Source organism: Canis lupus, chromosome 33 (assembly GCF_003254725.2).
Source record: "Canis lupus dingo isolate Sandy chromosome 33, ASM325472v2, whole genome shotgun sequence".
Classification (NCBI taxonomy): Eukaryota; Metazoa; Chordata; class Mammalia; order Carnivora; family Canidae; genus Canis; species Canis lupus.
This window is the reverse complement of record NC_064275.1, coordinates 22,841,924-22,860,753: the sequence shown is the minus strand read 5'-3', so window position 1 is coordinate 22,860,753 and position 18,830 is coordinate 22,841,924. Positions and strand designations below refer to the sequence as shown.

The window sequence follows — 18,830 nt, the reverse complement described above, 5'->3', positions numbered from 1 at the left end:
TTCCAATGCCATTTATTGAAAAGATTATTTTCTCCCATTTAATTGCCTTGTACCTTTGTTGAAAAGCATTTTACTAAAAATATAAGGCTTATTTCAGAACTCTCAATCCTGAGCCATCCTTATGCTACTACCACACTATCTTGATTATGATAGCTCTGAAGCAAGTTTTGAAATCAGTGTGAATTCTCCAAATTTGTTCTTATTTTTCACTATTATTTTGGCTATTCTAGTTCTTTGCCTTTCTCTGTGTTTTAGAATTAGTTTGTCAATAGCTACAAAAAGCCTACTGGGAGTTTGATTGGGATGGCTCTGTAGATCAGTTTAGAGAGAATGGAATCTTCCAATCCATGAACGTTGTGTATTTGTCCATTTTTTATCTTACTTGATTTATTCCATTAGCATTTTATAATTTTTAATTTATAGATCTTACATGTATTTTGTTAGATTTACATGTAAACATTTAATTTTAAATGTTTGTATTTAATGATATTAAATATTGTAATGATATTGTAATGATGCTCTTGAAAAAATCGATTTCTCATCCCTCCTCACCATTGCAAGTTTTTTTTTAAGATTTTATTTTATTCATGAGAGAGAGAGAGAGAGAGAGGCAGAGACACAGGCAGAGTGAGAACCAGGCTCCAGGCAGGGAACCCGATGGAACTCGATCCTGGGTCTCCAGGGTCACACCTTGGGCTGAAGGCAGCCCTAAACTGCTGAGCCACCCGGGCTGCCTACCATTGCAAGTTTTGCTCAAACCCTATCAGTCATCTTTCTCCTATGTTGTATTTGAATCTGGCCAAATACCAACTACCAACTACTTACTTTCTTACAGAATAAAGTAAGAAGCTGCTCATATTTTTCATTTGTGGTTTCTTTCTTTCTTTCTTTCTTTCTTTCTTTCTTTCTTTCTTTTTTTTTTTTTTAAGATTTAATTTTTTATTCATGAGAAACATAGAGAAAGAAGCAGGCTCCATGCGGGGAGCCTGATGTGGGGCTCGATCCCAGGACTCCAGGATCAGGCCCTGAGGTGAAGGCAGACCCTCAACCACTGAGCCATCCAGGCATCAGTCCCATCATTTGTGGTTTCTAAGAGATAAAGAGACGAACAATTTTTATTATTTTGAGTCAACGATTGGTCAGTAGTTGTTCAGTAAGACTAAGACTGTCATATCAGTCTGCTTACATTCCTTTTTTTTTTTTTTTAAGATTTTATTTATTTATTCATGAGACACACACACAGAGAGAGAGAGGCAGAGACACAGGCAGAAGGAGAAGCAGGCTCCACACAGGGGCCCGATGTGGAACTCGATCCCGGGGCCTTCAGGATCATGCCCTGGGCTGAAGGTGGCGCTAAACCACTGAGCCACCTGGGCTGCCCAGTCTGCTTACATTCCTAATAATACAACATTCAAACCTTTTCTCTAGGGGTTTGGTCTGTCAGGAAGGGGTGAGCACACTACCTTCCTGTTCTTTCCCCTGCAGGTGTCGCAGCTTCCCTGGAAGTCTCCGAGAGCCCTGGAAGTATCCAGGTGGCCCGAGGCCACACGGCAGTCCTGCCCTGTACCTTCACTACCAACGCTGCCCTCATTAACCTCAATGTCATTTGGATGGTCATTCCTCTCTCCAATGCTAACCAGCCTGAGCAGGTACTTCTGTTCCTTTCCATGCTACCTCTCAAATGTTCATCTTTTCAGAAGAGGTGGGGAGGGAAGCATCCTAAGTACATATTTGATTTCTAGAATAAGGTGGCACTTTCAGTGAGCCTGTGCTGTTTTAAATCCTATTCCTGTGTTATTAGTCAACTATCAGAAGAGATTATCCTATTTTTAAGAGATTTCTTTTTTTTTTCAAACGGATGTCAAGAGAATCCTTCTGAGAGTATTACGTAGGAATATGGAATTTTATCAAAAGGCATTGCCGATAGGAAATATCAAGACAGGAAATGCAAAAGTATACTTTGACAGGAAGGGACTAACAGTGGCATACGTGGATGAGAGTATGTTTTAGAGACAGTGATAATGTTAAGGAAGTAACATTAAGTAGTAGTCTTTGATTTATTTGACTAATTTCACAAGTGTTTTAAAATAAACACAGCCAGGCATACTAGCCAGCCTCAGAGAGTCAAATAAATTAGGATATATGAAAATAGAAGCTACTACCCAATTACAGGTAAAAGATCCACAATTTTTATTATCCATTGCAGAAAATAATGCTCAGAAAATTAATGAATAGTAATCATGATTATACCTTTATTTCCAAAGATAATTTATTACTGTTACAAAGCTTTTCTGCTTCAGTAAGCCTATTACCACCTAAAAATATTTGATAAGTAAATTTCTGATATGAATTTGAATATGTATATTTAATAGAAGCTTGCTTTGTTTCTTCAAACCAAGGAATTTATTATAATTAGGCTGAGCCTTTGAGATCATTTTATTCAACTTTATCATTTTAGGAGGCAAAGAAAGACTTGACTGTATTCCCCAAACATTTACAGATAGAGCTGAAACAGAACCCAGTTTCTCATTCTCAGCCCACAAGGCTTTGTGTAACACCATTTTGCGTCCTCTCTCCTAAATAGTTGACTTTGATAATAGAAATTGACATAAGAGCAATCATGACCCGCAACTCTTCCCCCTCTTATGACATTCGTTTATATTCAGGCTATAACTATGATCTATCATTTTGTCACCTAGTAAGCATGAGAATGGCAGTGCTAATTTTTTAAAACTTTTTATTTTGAAATTATTTGAATAAAAATATGTATGGGCTGAGAGTAAGATTGCATTAAAGACATTTTCTATATTGTGATGGATTAGAAGTAAACAGTGTTATTCCAGTTTGGGGATATAAGAATTTAGAATCCCAGAATAGACCTACGCACTGGTGCTGAGGTAGGAACTTGGTGACAACTGTAAGAGGAGAAGTAAAGTTTTCCGATGTTTGGTGCCGTCTCCTATCTACCAGATAGTTATTGTTATGTACTGTGTGTCTAGACGGGGATGTAGTGGCCTATTTATTTATTTTGCTTTCTTTTTCAGGTCATTCTGTATCAGGGTGGACAGATGTTTGATGGTGCCCCCCGGTTCCATGGTAGGGTAGGATTTACAGGCACCATGCCAGCCACCAACGTCTCTATCTTCATTAATAACACTCAGCTTTCAGATACAGGCACCTACCAGTGTTTGGTCAACAACCTTCCAGATAGAGGGGGCAGAAACATTGGGGTCACCGGTCTCACAGTTTTAGGTGAGTGACAGGATGTATTCCTGACTCTGCTCTTGAACGTATTTATTTCTGCCCATCCTTACTTGCCCTCTAGGTCTGCTCGTGTCCTTTTCCTGTCTCCTTTCCTGTCTGCCCCGTGTGAGCTCTGCTTCTTTCTGCTTTTTTGCACACTACCTTCCCATCCCTTTCTCCACTTCTGGTGGCTGTCTAAAGCTGCTTAAATGATTTGTCCTGAAGGTGGCGAAAGGTGGTGTAAAATACCATCACAAGTGGCCTCTCACTTTTCTTCAGTGTTTACAGGATAGGGCTTAGCGTTGAGAACAAGTTAAATCAAGAATCATATATTTTTCATGCAAAGCAGAAGTTTCAGCACATAGGAGAAAAAAATATTATTTCATGTCTACATAACACCAAGTAGGCTCCCTACAGTTCTCAGCTTACACTTCATGTCCTGGTGTAATCGCAGTAATACCTCGTTCTCCTCTCAGAAGTCTAAGAGTGATAAGTTATATGGTCAATTTAGTCTTAATATTGAGACCCTACAGATTTAGGGCCTTTTTCATGGTGGCATAGGCAATGAACGATAAAGCTTAGATGAAAATGTAGGTCTCTTGTCTCAAACTGGTACTTCTTCCATTATACAGTGCAGTTAGACTGTCTCATACTAAATTAAGTCCATTCTAAACATGTTTTATTTCTCACTTCTGCTGTCTCGGAAATGAAACACTGGCCTCCTAAATGCAGACTTGTGGTAGAAGGGGCTAAATTCAGCTCATTTGAGGAGACCTAGAAGTGCTGAGAGGAGGCTGATGCTCTAGATTGTCCTCCATCCCCTTCACATCGCAAAATCTACTCCCTTGTTCCTTGGCAAATTCTTGCCCTTCCTTTTCCCTTCCATTTATGAGTTACTTGAGGATACCAGTCCTGGGGCTTTTTTTTTTTTTTTTTTTTTTAATTTTCATTTATTTATGATAGTCACAGAGAGAGAGAGAGAGGCAGAGACACAGGCAGAGGGAGAAGCAGGCTCCATGCACCAGGAGCCTGATGTGGGATTCGATCCCGGGTCTCCAGGATCGCGCCCTGGGCCAAAGGCAGGCGCCAAACCGCTGCGCCACCCAGGGATCCCCCCATTCCTGGGGCTTTTTGCTGTTTTCCCTCTTTGCATGACAATATGCTATGGCCTTGGTGCCTTATTTTCCCAGTCTTCAAACAAAATAGGAAAACTAAGGACCAGGTTGGAGATTTCGATTCTAGAAATACTGTAATATGTTTAAAATTGTAGAATTTTTAGTTATATTAAAAGTATAGTTATATTGCATTATTAGTTATATTATTAATATGTAATTATTAATAATAAATAATATAATGATATATTATTAGTTATATTAAAATATAAAATAGAATCATATTTTTAAAACTAAATATAGAGATTTAAAAATACTTGAGTACTGAATACAGAGTACTCATGGAATTTCAGTGTTTTTCTTTTTTTTTTTTTCAGTCTTTTTCTGATGTTTATACCTCTAAGTTAGGTAAATGACTTCCCACATTATCTAAGTTTATTTTTTCAATTTTTAAAGAAAGAAAAAAAGCCTTAATTTATCATATAGATAATGCTACCTTCATAGATTTTGAGTTTTCTTCACAGCGTCATGGTGGCAGTGTTGAAGGCAGTAACTGATGAGATTGGTTTACCCCATCACAGCAATTAGGATTCTCTGAGATTTTTTTACCCTTTTGTTGTTCTTCTCCCATACCCGCTTTCTTTCCTGGTTCCTCGGTCTATTGCACTTATCTTTTATGCATTCACACATTCATTTTGGAAAAGTTGAACACATTTATTGAAAAGTCATTAGCGCATTACATCATTAGTTGGATTTAAACTTTACTGCCTACATCCCCCAACATGAGACTCCAAGCTGTGGACTTAGTTTATATTTTTATTTGCTTGCATTCTTACTACAAAGCACAACCTTCTTCCTTTAGTGTTCTTTTTCGGTAATTGTTTATTTCGTGTCCTTTGTGTCCTTATCTGCCTTAAAATCTCCACTGTATTACAACCCAAGTAGTAGACATGCTTGAACCTTACTCTGACTCCCCTGTAAAGCAGAATTTAGTTTAAAATAGGTCTGTTTGGTTTTTGTTTGCAAAGTAACAAAGAACCTTGGGAAGATGGTCTTATCTAGAGAGTAAGCTGGCAGGGTCAGTGGTTATTCTTCCTTGAAATATCTTTTCTAAAAGTAGCTTCTTCCAGTAATTAAAAAAAAAAAAGTTAAATTGTAAAATACACATAACATGAAACTTACCATCTTAGCCAGTTTTTAAGTGTACAGTTCTGTAGTGTTAAGTACATTCACATTGTTGTGCAGCCAACCTCCAGAACTCTCTTCAACTTGCAAAACTAAAACCCTGTGCTCATGAAGCAACATTTCCTTCTGCTCGCCATCGGTAACCACTTTTCTATTTTCTGTTTCAATGGATTTGAAAACTCTTAGGTGCCTCATATAAGTGGGATCATTCTTTGTCTTTTTATGACTGCCTTATTTCACTTGGCCTAATGTTCTCAGGGTTCATCCATGCTATAGCATGGGTCAGAATTCCCTTCCTTTTCAAGGCTGCATAATATCTCATAGTATGTATATACCACGTTTTGTTTATCCATTCATCCATCCATGGACACTTGAGCTGTTTCCGTCCTTTAGCTACTGTGAATAATGCTGTGTAAATGGGTGTTCTCACTAATGTCTCGAAAGGCAGTCTGTGGGCATGAAGGACCTTAAGCATTCTTTAGAGGAAGGAGAGCGAAACCAAGACCATAAGAGTCCTTGAAAATATCAAGAAAGGGCCCCTTTTACGTGTTTGCCTCCTGGCAGCTGAAGTGGTGGGTCCCCACATCTGTGCCCAAGTGAGTAGTACTTATGAGTAGTACCGGACGAGCCACTGGCCCCACTCATGAGGCGGTCTTCTGGTATGTGGTCTAGAAACTATTACCTGAGGCTCCAGTGCACTGAATGTTGATGTCTCCTTCATCATCAGTTGGCTTACAGTAAATGCATCCTTTATTCCTTACTCTTCCTATTGTAGTTCCCCCTTCTGCCCCACACTGCCAAATCCAAGGATCCCAGGATATCGGCAGCGATGTCATCCTGCTTTGTAGCTCAGAGGAAGGCATCCCTCGGCCAACTTACCTTTGGGAGAAGTTAGACAATACCCTCAAACTACCTCCAACAGCCACTCAGGGTATGTACAGTGTTGCTTTACCCATTTAATCAGTTACCGTGCAGAATTCAAATTCTGAGCCTCATGAAGTAATTAACTTTGATAGATTTTGAAAAATAACACACTGTATTTGTAACAGCTGAAAATTTATCTGGATCATTTTGCGTTTTCAATTTTTAAAAGAATTAAACATTTTCTTTCTCCTGTGCTGCCTTTATGAATCCCACCCAGTGGTAACTATAAATGGAAATTCCATTCCATTACAGGGAAGATTTAAAATAGCTACATGGTAGCTTCTTTGTAAAGTTAACTGTAAGATAATTCTTGAAGTTTATAATTGAGAATTCACTTCCTTCTTGAGGCACAACTGCCTATTTTAGTATGAGAACCATAAGCATGATCGTGAGAGGGTCAGTCATCCAGTTTTCTGCTTCAAGTCTAATTAGAGGATGAAGATGAGAAAAAGAATAGGAAAACGCCTCCAATCATGGGAGAACCAGGAGTTGATCACCCCAGACAGGTAAAGATGGAAGAGACATGAGTATCGTCGATAACTTTCTATATGTTAGGCATGCTAAAGAACCAGGCCCACCAGCCCTTTAAGAACCTGTAAATTTCCTGTGAGAACCCCAACAGTAATATTAATGGACCTTCCCATCATTTTTTAATTTACTCAGCCCCAAATTCATTATTTAAAAAAAACTTCTCAGTGACAGGGGCATAATAACTTCTGGCTTACTCTGATAATGATTACTGCAATACCATCGTTTCCTACTGATTGCAAAATTGCTAAAAGTTTCAGCCACACTGTGAGGTAAATAGCTTTTTTTTGTGGACTAATTTGTTAATCTCACTATTTACATGTAAATGGCATGTTTAATCTAGCTCTTGTGTTGAAATCCTGAAAACCATATTTAAATTCCTAAATCAATCAATCAATCAATCAATTCCAGATTTTCCAGTAAGTATTTCAGTAACAGTTTACCTCTCTGGGCCTGTGTTGCTTTTTTTTTTTTCAACAGGGGATTAAGTAATCATTTCCAAGGTTCTCTGCATCAGCACTAAAATTCTATGATTTATGTTAAAAATTTTTCTGTGAAATATTGGGCTGAGTTTGAAATTACAAGTGTATGCTTAAAAGTGCTTCTTTGTATGTAAGTTGAGAAATATCTGTAGAAAGAGCCTACTGCACCTTCTTTGTCTCTGAGTAGATATATCAGTCGAGGTTTTTGATATCTTCTTTGCAACGTAAATATTTTTTGGTACTTTAGGTATGAAAGTTGAACTTGAGTGCTCAAGATGAAAATGTTTGCCGTTTGTCATTCAAACTCTGGATTCTTTATCAGAATTACTTTGAATAACTTCATTTATCATAACAATGCATGTTAAGTGAGTCAGAGTTTTTATTTAAATTTACATCTTGGTACTGATATTAATAAAATAGATCTCAAAATAGCATATAATCCCAAAATAACATAGATTCTGAAAACACTTTACTAATATGTTTGCTGCTGTTTAAACTCAAGATGCATTCTCTGAGAAAATAATGTTTGACACCAGGGAAGGGTACTTCAGAAGTCACATTAGTGACAGGGGCATAATCTTTGGGGATTAGAATTGTCTTTGTGTGTTGGGGCTAGCTTGAAGGAGCTCCTTCTGGCCAAATCTGGGACAGTGTGAAAATTAAAATAAAGCTACCATCTATTGAATAAAATGAAAGTCCCTGAATCCTTGCTTATATGCATAAATAAATGGAGAGAAGGAAAAGCATTTTCTTATGGTAGAGTGCCAACTAATGTTTGTAGAAGGAATAATGGAGTTTGAAAATCACCATTGGTGTCTAAATAGTGGGCAAAGTTTGATGAGGAACAAGACATTTACATAGTTCCAAAGTGTGCCCCCACATATTTCTTATTAATTACTAAGAAAGAAAGAACTTTAAAATGGGGAGACCTGTCAATACTGCCTTAACTGAGTGATCAAAGCAAACATTACCAATACTGTTACAAACATATCCTGTGTAGGGATCCCTGGGTGGCTCAGCAGGTTAGCACCTGCCTTCAGCCCAGGGTGTGATCCTGGAGACCCAGGATCGAGTCCCACGTTGGGCTCCCTGCAGGGAGCCTGCTTCTCCCTCTGCCTGTGTCTCTGCCTCTCCCTCTCTCTCTCTCTCTCTCTCTCATGAATCAATAAATAAAATCTTAAAAAAAAAAAGATATCCTGTGTCTACCAATAGATATATGCCTTGAGGAGGACACAGCATCATTTCTGTGGTATTCTTGTCAAAAACACAAAATCTGAATCCAGTCATGAGGAAACATCAAACAGAGGTGAAGACAAAACTGTTCCAAATTGAAAGAGACTAAGGAGTTAAAATACAGTGCAGAATCCTGGATTAGATTCTATACAGGGAAAGAAAAAGCCATAAAGGACATTCCTGGTACAGTTGGTGGAATCCGAGTATAAACTGTATGTGGATCAGATGATACTATTGTGTTGATGTTAAATTTCTTCACTTTGAAACTTATACTGTGATCATGTAAAGAATGTCTTTGTTCTTAGAAAATATGAAGTATTGAGTTTGGCCCGTGCTTCTAAGGTCTGTACGACTGGTCCAGGTTTCGTTTAGTGTCTGGGCCTGTGGTCACAGTTGCCAGCCCCTCCCTCAGTGGTTCTTAACTGGGACAATTTCATTTGGCAATATTTGGAGACATTTTTGTTATCACAGCTGATATAGGAGGGTGCTACCAGCAGCTAGTGGGTAGAGGCTAGGGATGCCACCACAATAAAGAATTATCTGGCCCATGGGGCACCTGGGTGGCTCAGTTGGTTGAGCGTCTAACTCTTGATTTCAGCTCAGGTCATGATCTCATGGGTTGTGAGATCAAGCCCCACTTCAGGTTCTATGCTCAGCGAAGAGTCTACTTGTCCCGCTTTGTCCCTCGCCCTCTGCTCCTCCTCCCACTTCACTTGCTCACTCTCAAAATAGATAAAATCTTAAAAAAATAAAATAAAAAAGAATTATCTGGCCCAAACTGCCAATGAATGAATTACATTAATATATTTTCTAATGTTAAATATTCTTGCATTTCTGGAATAAAATCTATCAGTTGTGATTATTTTTTAATAGATTTCTCCATTTGGTATGCTAACATTTTAATAGAGTTTTTCCTTTTGTGATCATAAGTGAGAATGGCCTATGATTTTTTTTTTTTTTGTCCTGTCTTTGCCCTGCCTGGTTCAATTTTGGTATCAGATTTTATAAGGGTTTCATAAATGAGTTAGGCAATTTTCCCTCTTTTTTCTATACTCTGAAATAGTATGAATAAGATGGAGATTATTTGATAATTTTATAAATTTGCCTATAAAAGCTTTGCCTCGCTGCTATGTTTTGTTGGTAGATTTTTGACTACTGATTGTTTTTTTAATGATATAAGTTTACTTAGATTTCTGTATCTTCTCTATTTTTCTAGAAAACATCATTTTGTCTGAGTTTATACATATTGACATCAAGTTGTTCATAGCATTCTCTATATGATATCAGGAGAATGTATTTAAGAGTGCAGGTTCTGGAGTCTGAGGACATGATGTAAAATCCTGGCTCCAGGGATGACTGGTTATGTGACCTTGTGCCTTAGTTTTCTTACATGTAAAATGGACACAATAGCAATAATAGCCTCACAGAGGTGGAATAAAATTAAGTGAAAACATACATAAAACTTTTAGAATAGCATCTAGCATGAATAGTAAGCACTTAATAAATACTAATGTTTGTATTATCATTATTATTGTATTAGTATTATTATTCTCATATATGTTAAAACTCTATTATATTCCCTTTTTCATAATTAATCCTGTTATTTATGCTTTTTCATCTTTATTTTTTGGATCAATCTTATTAAACGAGCTTTCGAATTTACCTGTTCTTTTGTATACTGATATACATTTCTATTATTCATTTATCCATTCAACAGATATATCTTAGGTATCTACTAAGTTCCAGACACTGTTCTAGGTGTTGGAGACACAGTGAGAACAGAGTAGAAATGCTTCCCTCCAGAGAACTTATTTTCTATTGGGTGGAGATTGAATATAACAAATCAGTAAATTGCAATTTATTATCAGGTGATATGTACCTTAATTTAAAAGTGCTTTATTTCTAAAGCATGCTAACCATCATCTGAGCTTTCAGTGAGTTAGAGTCATTTTGCTGGTGGAAGGTCTTGGCTCCATCTTGATGGCTGCTGACTGGGTGGTGGTTGATGAGGGTTGGTGTGGCTGTAGCAGTTTCTTACAGTAAGACAATAATGCAGGGAGCCACATGGATCCATCCTTCCTTTCATGAATGATTTCTGTGTAGCATGCGATGCTCTTTGATAGCATTTTACCCACCGTAGAACTTCCTTCAAAATTGGAGTCTGTCCTCTCAAACCCTGACGCTGTTTTATCATGTAAGTTTATGTCCTATTCTGAATCCTTTGTCATGTTTCAGCAACCTTCACAGCATCCTCACTAGGAGTAGATGTTATCTCAAGAAACCACTTTTTTTTTTGCTGATCCATAGGAAGCAGCTACTCATCCACTAGAAGTTCTATCATGAGATTGTAGCACTTCAGTCACACATTCAGTCTCCAATTCTAGTTCTCTTGCTGTTTCCCCCATATCTGCACTTACTTGCTCCACGGGGGTCTTGAACCCTTCAAAGTCATCCATGAAGGTTGGACTCAGCTTCTTCTAAACTCCGGTTAAGTTGCTGTTTTGTCCTCTTTTCCTATGAATCATGAATGTTTTTAGTGGCATCTGGAATGATGATTCCCTTCCGGATTCAGATCCATTAGAGGAGTCACTAGCTGTGGCAGTAGTAGCCTTATGAAATGTGTTTCTTAAATAATAAGACTTGGAAATCAGAGTTACCCTTAATCCCCCTGGCAGAATGGATGTTGTGTTAACAGGCATAGAAACAACGTTAATCATGTTGTCTATCAGAGCTCTTGGATGACCACTGTCCATAGGGAGTGATCTTTTGAAAGGAATCTTTTTTTTCTGAGCAATAGGTCTTAACAGTGGGCTTAAAATATTCAGTAAAACATGTTGTAAACAGATGTGCTGTCATCTAGGCTTTGTTGTTCCCTTTATTTTTTAAAAATATTTTATTTATTTATTCATGAGAGACACACACAGAGAGGCAGAGACACAGGCATAGGGAGAAGCAGGCTCCATGCAAGGAGCCCGATGCGGGACTCGATCCTGGGTCTCCAGGATCACACCCTGGGCTGCAGGCGGCGCTAAACCGCTGCGCCACCGGGGCTGCCCTGTTGTTCCCTTTATACAGGCATGGTAGATTTTATCATAATTCCAAAGGGTCCTAGGATTTTTAAAATGGTAAATGAGCATTGGCTTTAGCTTAAAGACACTAGTTGCATTAGTCCCTAACCAAAGAGTCGGTCTGTCCTTTGAAGCTTTGAAGCCAGTCATTGACTTCTTCACTCCAGTTATGAAAGTGCTAGATGGCATCTACTTCCAGTAGAAGGCTATTTTGACTACATTGAAAACCTGTTGTTTAAGTGTAGCTACGTTTATCTGAGCTAGATCTTCTGGATAACTTGGTGCAACCTCTCCATCAGCGCCTGCTGCTTCCCCTTGCAGTTTTATGTTACAGAGGTGGCTTCTTCCCTTAAACCTCATGAACCAACCTCTGCTAGCTTCCAACTTTTCTTCTGCAGCTTCCTCACCTCTCTCAGCCTTCCTAGAATTGAAGAGAGTTAAAGCCCTGCTCTGGATTAAGTTTTGGCTTAAGGGAATGTTGTTGCTGGTTTGATCTGTCCAGACCACTGAAACTTTCTCATTATCAGCAATAAGGCTGTTGCGCTTTCTTGTCACTCATGTGTTCACTGGAGTAGCACTTATAATTTCCCTCAAGAGTTTCTCTTTGTCTTCACAACTTGGCCAACTGTTTGGTGGAAGAGGCCTAACTTTTGACCTATCTTGTCTTTCAACATGGCCTTCCTCACTAAGCTTAATCATTTCTAGCATTTAATTGAGTAGAGTGTGTCTTCAAATGAATGAATGTCATTGTAGGGTTATTAATTAGCGTGTCTCAGGGAAGAGGGAGACCTGGGGTGGGGGAGAGAGATGGGAATGGCCAGTCACTGGAGCAGTCAACACACACACATTTGTCCATTAAGTTTGCTGTCTTATATTGGTGCATTTCATGGCACCTTCAAACAATTAAAATACTAACATCAAAGATCACCATAACCAATATTATAATAATTAAAAAGTTTGAAATATTGTGAGATTACCACAAGGTGACACAGAGACCCAAAGTGAGCAGATGCTCTTGGAAAATGGCACCAATAGACTTTCAGTCCAAGGTTGCCACAAACTATCAGTACCTAAAAAAAATGCAGTTACTTGTGAAGTATACTTCGATAAGGTATGCCTGTATATAGAATGAGAAACTTGCTAATTTTATTATTCAAATATTCTGTATCTTTACCAATATTTTATCTTTTTCAGTTATTTTATGAGAGAGATGTGTTCAAAAATTACACAGTAAGGGGACCCCTGGGTTCGTCAGTGGTTAAACATCTGCCTTTGGCTCAGGATCAAGTCCCTTTAAAAAAAAAAAAAAAGATTTTATTTATTTATTCATGAGAGAAAGAGAGGCAAAGACACAGGAAGAGGGAGAAGCAGGCTCCATGCAGGGAGCCCAACGTGGGACTCGATCTCCGATCTCCAGGACCACTCCCCTGGCTGAAGGCGACACTAAGCCGCTGAGCCACCGGGGCTGCCCTAAATAAATAAAATCTTAAAAAAAAAATCACACAGTAGGATTGTGATTTGTCACAATTTGGATTGGATTGTGGATTTGTCAGTTTGTCCCTGCATTTATACTGATTTTTTTTAACCCACTCTAATCAGCCTGTGTCATTAGGTGCTTATGGGGTATTATATCTCCCTGATTTTTCTATGTTTAGTATGCATTTTTACGTTATTTTAATTGTTATTAAAATTCCTATAGTAGGTTTCCTGGGTTAATTCTTGCTAGTATGTTTCTATTTTATGGTTTACTTATTTTCAGGTTTTCATATTTTATGTTTTAGGTGTTTTGCTTGTAAGCAGCTTATGTTTGGATTTAATTTGGTGTTCAGTCTACAATCTGAGACTTTGTTCTTTGATTAGATCCATTTATATTAATTGTGATAATAGATGTAGTTCAGTTAATTTCTAATATTGTATGTTTTTTCTACCAAGCTTCTTTTTTTTTTTAATCTTTTTTTTTAATTTTTTTATTTATTTATGATAGTCACAGAGAGAGAGAGAGGCAGAGACACAGGCAGAGGGAGAAGCAGGCTCCATGCACCGGGAGCCCGATGTGGGATTCGATCCCGGGTCTCCAGGATCGCGCCCCGGGCCAAAGGCAGGCGCCAAACCGCTGCGCCACCCAGGGATCCCTACCAAGCTTCTTTTACCTTTCCATACTATTTACTGATTATTGCAGTGTTGGTTTCATTTTTTTAAATCATGCCTTTTTCCCTTCATTGTTCCCAAGAAATCCTCTGTTGTCCTCATCCTTTCATAATTTAATACAGTGAAGAGAGATGATTAACCCTCCTGTTTGCTGCTTGTTGAGAACTCTGCAGAACTTAGTATGGAGGTCATAGATGGAGCAGGAGAGTGTCTCAAACATCACTGTAGTCCACCACTGTCATGTCCCAGGGCGAAGCCTGAGGCCCAGAGAGATGATCAAGTTTGCCCAGGGGCTACATAGAAAGCACTCCTATTCTTTTGTCACGTCTGGAGCCTCAGGAATCTGATTCTCCTTGAATTGACACTGCTGAGTCCCTTCCCAGTGAGTGTTTCCATAATTCTTTCATGGGTAGAAAAAAAAAAAAAGTTTTTACCCACTTCAGTTGCTGAATAAATAGCTGCTTATTTCCTCCTTATCAAGATACTATTCTCAGTGAAGGCAAATTTTTCCTTTTTGTTTTTGTCCTCTGACATAAAGAAGCAAGTCCTATGCAATGTTCAGTCTTCCCTCTTTAAAAAGTAAATACCAGCAATCGTCACAACCATATTGATTTGTTTATACAGTTGTCCATTCTATACATACATGTGTGTCTGTGTGCATCTGTACACACAAAGACACAACCCTTATTTTGTGCAACTAAGACACAACCCTTACTTTGTGCAACTACTTCAGTGTAGTGTGTTTGGGAAAGTAGAGAGATAGGAAGATAGAGACGTATCTTTATTCTAGAGCTCACTGTCCAGTGAGGGAGACAGAGATAGAGAGGTAATTGTAGTACTACTGAGTGTTGGATGCTATAAAAATGTTTACTATTAACCTTTATTTCCCAAAGAATCTAGGAAGAACTATATAGGGAAAGAGTTTCCTGAACAGAAAAGGATCTTAAAGGATGAGTAGAAATTTTACTAGGGAAAAGGGGTTATTATTAGTAGAGGGAGCCATGCATGCAAAGTCTTGCACATGTAAAAGTTTGATGCTTTTAAGTGTGAGAAAAGCGATGAAGCTGACAAAGATTCGTGAAGGTTTGGCTAGAGAGGAGGTTGGAAGGTTCAGGTCCACATTGTGAAAGGTATAGCATTCAGGGAGTGTGGAGGTTGTCTTTGAGACTGTGGGTGTTCCCAGGCATTTATAAAGCAAGAAAAGTTATCCAGATCTGCATTTTAGAAGCAGCTGCAGCAGTCAGGGTGTGAGAATGATAGCCTGGCCAGAGATGGGAGACTTTGGTAATAGCTCCATCAAGGAATGAAGAGGGCCAGAAATGAGGCCCTTGTGACGGGGATGGAGAAGGGACGGGGAGATGTGGGGGGTGGGATTCAGGAGAAGACACTGAAGACAAAAATCAACAACACACAGGGCTCAGAGAAGAGTCAGAGTCAGCTCAGATTTCTGTCGTAGGCCCATTGAATCAATAACAACTGTATTAACTCAGAGAAGGAATACTTAGAGATTTGCTGAAGGAGTGAGTGAGTGGTCCTCTGGGAGCTGAAATAATGATAACAGGTAGCATTTCTTGAGCACTAAATACCATTCTCCTTTGAGAATTAAAGCTTAACTGTCAACATAGAGACATGTTGATTCCAAAGAATCTACAGATGTCAAATTAAAAGCAAGAACACTCAGAGTCAGCATTTCTGGGAACATGGACAGAAGTGAGTAGGAGAGAAGCAGTCACGATCTAACCCATCTTCCTTGCAGCTGTTGGCCGTGTTGTAAGTGTGTGTTTGTGTCCCAGTCTACCGCTAATGGCGAGTCACTCTTGCAAGTAAATATTAGTAAGTTTATATACATAGTATATTTTATACATGCTGTGTGAGTGGTATTCTGGGAAATAACAAGTTTTAAAAGCAAAGAAAGTCCTTAGCTTGGTAATTATGATGTGTGATTCCATGTAATGTTAATACTGCGGGTTCCAAATACTACATTATTCAGATATTGCCCACCAATGTCCAACATTATTTTCCAGTGTTTGAATGTTTGCTGTAGACTTCAGTTCTTTGCAAATACTTCAGTAGCAGAAATGCAAAGAAAAAGAGATGAGGAATGTTGGTTTGGAAATACACTGACATGAAATCAGAAATGAATTTAAAATCTGAATTGGCAAAAGCTGTATCTGTTTCGGTGGTAAAGCCAAAGCAGAGCAAAAGCAAACAAACAAAATATTTTCATTATTAAATTTAAAAAGCTAATAGGAGGGCAGCTCGGGTGGCTCAGCAGTTTAGCACTGCCTTTAGCCCAGGGCGTGATCCTGAAGACCCGGGTTTGAGTCCCACGTTGAGTCCCACATCAGGCTCCCTGCATGGAGCCTGTTTCTCCCTCTGCCTGCGTCTCTGCCTCTCTCTGTCTCTCATGAATAAATAAATAAAAAATCTTTAAAAAATAAAATAAATATACATTTACAAATATTTTTAAAAAAGGCTAATAGGAGGCAGCACATATTCTAATGTGCGACTAATGTATACTTTGGATACTCTCTTAATGGGGACAGAGTCTTTCCCTGTCTATTCTTCATCTACACCTCAATTCACTGAATATAAATACAAAAATGAAATAAAATTTTCCATGTCTGGAAAATTGGTGATGAGAAAAAAAAATCAAGATTATTGGATAGAAAACTTGATGCTACACAGTGTTTTAAATTTTTTTTAGAATGACAGCTTAAATATTAAGTATTTATAATATTATTTTTGAATTTTAAAATCAATTTTAATTTGGCTTTATTTTGTGATATTGTTCCCCCCCTTTTTTTACTATTTATTATCAAATATATCAGGTTGAGATAATTTTTTACATACTATTAGAATATATAATTTTGTCAGAATTGGTTCAAATAACAAACTGTGTATTCATTATTATTTTTTTCTATGATTCAGGATACTTCTGAAACTTTTTTAAGATTTTATTTTATTCATGAGAAACACAGAGAGAGAGGCAGAGAGAGAGAGAGAGGCAGAGACACAGGCAGAGGGAGAAGCAGGCTCCATGCAGGGAGCCCGACATGGGACTTGATCCTGGGTCTCCAGGATCACGCCTTGGGCTGAAGATGGTGCTAAACCGCTTAGGCATCGGGCTGCCCTTTAAAAAAAAAAAGAAAAATTATTTATTTATTCATGAGAGATTGAGAGAGAGAGAGGGAGGCAGAAACACAAGCAGACTCCATGCAGGGAGCCCGACGCGGGACTCAATCCCAGGTCTCCAGGATCACGCCCTGGGCTAAAAGCGGCGCTAAACCGCTGAGCCACCCGGGCTACCCACTTCTGAAACTTTCATATAAGAAATGACTGACTGTTTATTATTATGGCCACTTATTATTCCAAAGTACTTAAATCATATAAAAGTATAGAATAATTCTTGACTTAGGAATTCTTATCTCTCAACCTCAGATCCTGAGTATTAATATCTGTTGGGGATTTGGAGACATCTGACATTTTCCCAGTTTCTTAACTGATTTTTCATATGACTCAGAAAAACATATAAATTCCCCAAGTGATGCCAGGATGGAATTCCTCCATGGACGCTTTACCAGGCACTGTACTATGCCTGTGGCATGAATTACCTCATTTTGTCCCCACAGCAACCCATGATATGCTGGTAGCTCTGTGTTACCCATGAGGAAATTCGCTGGTAGTTGGTAGGGCAGACCCAGCCCAGGTGGTCTAAGCCTAGAACACCAGCTCTTAGTGTAGCATCCCTCAGGCAGTCAGAAATACGGTTCTGGGCCTAAGGAGAATGGATGGACGTGGACATGGACACTTACATTTATTTCCCTGTGATTCTGAAGGGCATCCTAATCCAGCATCCAGCTGCGTGGTTGGTGTGGGATCCAGTGTGGCTGGGAGCTGACGCGGTGGGCTGGGATGGCACGCGTGCTTTCCAAACTGTGGTTGCACATGGTTGGACTTTACCTATCCTTAAAGAAGATCGTAAGAACATTTGCTTTCTAACTTCAGTTCAACAAATTACTTCTGCACCAGAGCAGGCCAAGTGAAGTGACAGATTGAGCTGAAGAATTAGTCCTTTTTCACTTGAGAAAGAGCCCTGTGCTTGCTAGCAGACGGGGCTCCCGTCTGCTCTTTGCCTTGAGCCTGAGAACAGCCCTGTCCTGCTTGTGGCTAATCCTCTCTCACCAATGTGCCTCCTTCCCTGCTTCCATTGTGAGTTAGCCCTAGCGTGGTACGTCAACCAGGGTTAGGAATACTTCGTTCTATCAGTCTGCCCGTGGTCTCTGTGTCTAGAGAGATGCAGAACGGTGACTTCATCTTTTAAAAATAGCCCTTTAAAGCAAGAATCTTTAAAGTTTACCTCTTTCTACATGCCAGAATGGTGCTTAGTTCAGCTGTTAAAAGTCTCCCAAGTTATCTCTATGAAAATGTCAACAAAATTACTGGTTTGGTGTGAGCTGATCAAATTCCTAGAATTTCAGGGCTTAGGAAAACAGCACCACAGTGTGTGGAACGGTGGGGTGAGTTGCCCAGAGATTATGGTCTTCTTGCACGGGGACATCTGGTAATGTATTGAAGAGGGAGGTGGGCAGATGGCTTAGTTTAATACTAGCAGCAGTGGAGCATTGCATGGTTAGGAAATATCCTGTAGGTGGACCCTACACAGTGTTGTGGTGTAAAATGCCTTACTAGAACGTCAAGCACACGTTTGATGCCTATAAGCTTCGGACATGGCTAGACCTGATTTTATAGATTGCTGCTACTTCTATACTGTGTAATCTTGAACAAATTGTGTAGCCTCTCTGAGCCTTTTCACCTTTGAAAAGTATGGAAACCTAGGAGTTTTGTTTTGCTTTTTTAGTTTTTTTTTTTTTATCTGAATTCCAGTATAGTTAACAGTGTTATAT

At 38.9% G+C, this 18,830-nt stretch overlaps 1 protein-coding gene across 10 annotated transcripts in view; it reads left to right on the top strand.

Annotated features, from left to right (window-relative positions):
• IGSF11 (immunoglobulin superfamily member 11) overlaps window positions 1-18,830 on the top strand; it is a 197,331-nt gene that overhangs the window by 172,121 nt on the left and 6,380 nt on the right. For 8 of the 10 annotated variants that reach the window (XM_025476669.3, XM_025476639.3, XM_025476665.3 and 5 more), the window contains 3 exons: window positions 1,486-1,649; window positions 3,045-3,252; window positions 6,316-6,471. In XM_025476669.3, coding sequence (XP_025332454.1) covers window positions 1,486-1,649; window positions 3,045-3,252; window positions 6,316-6,471 — 528 coding nt within the window. The remainder of the gene's footprint in view (window positions 1-1,485; window positions 1,650-3,044; window positions 3,253-6,315; window positions 6,472-18,830) is intronic. The other 2 variants (XM_025476689.3, XM_025476654.3) reach the window with 1 other exon arrangement.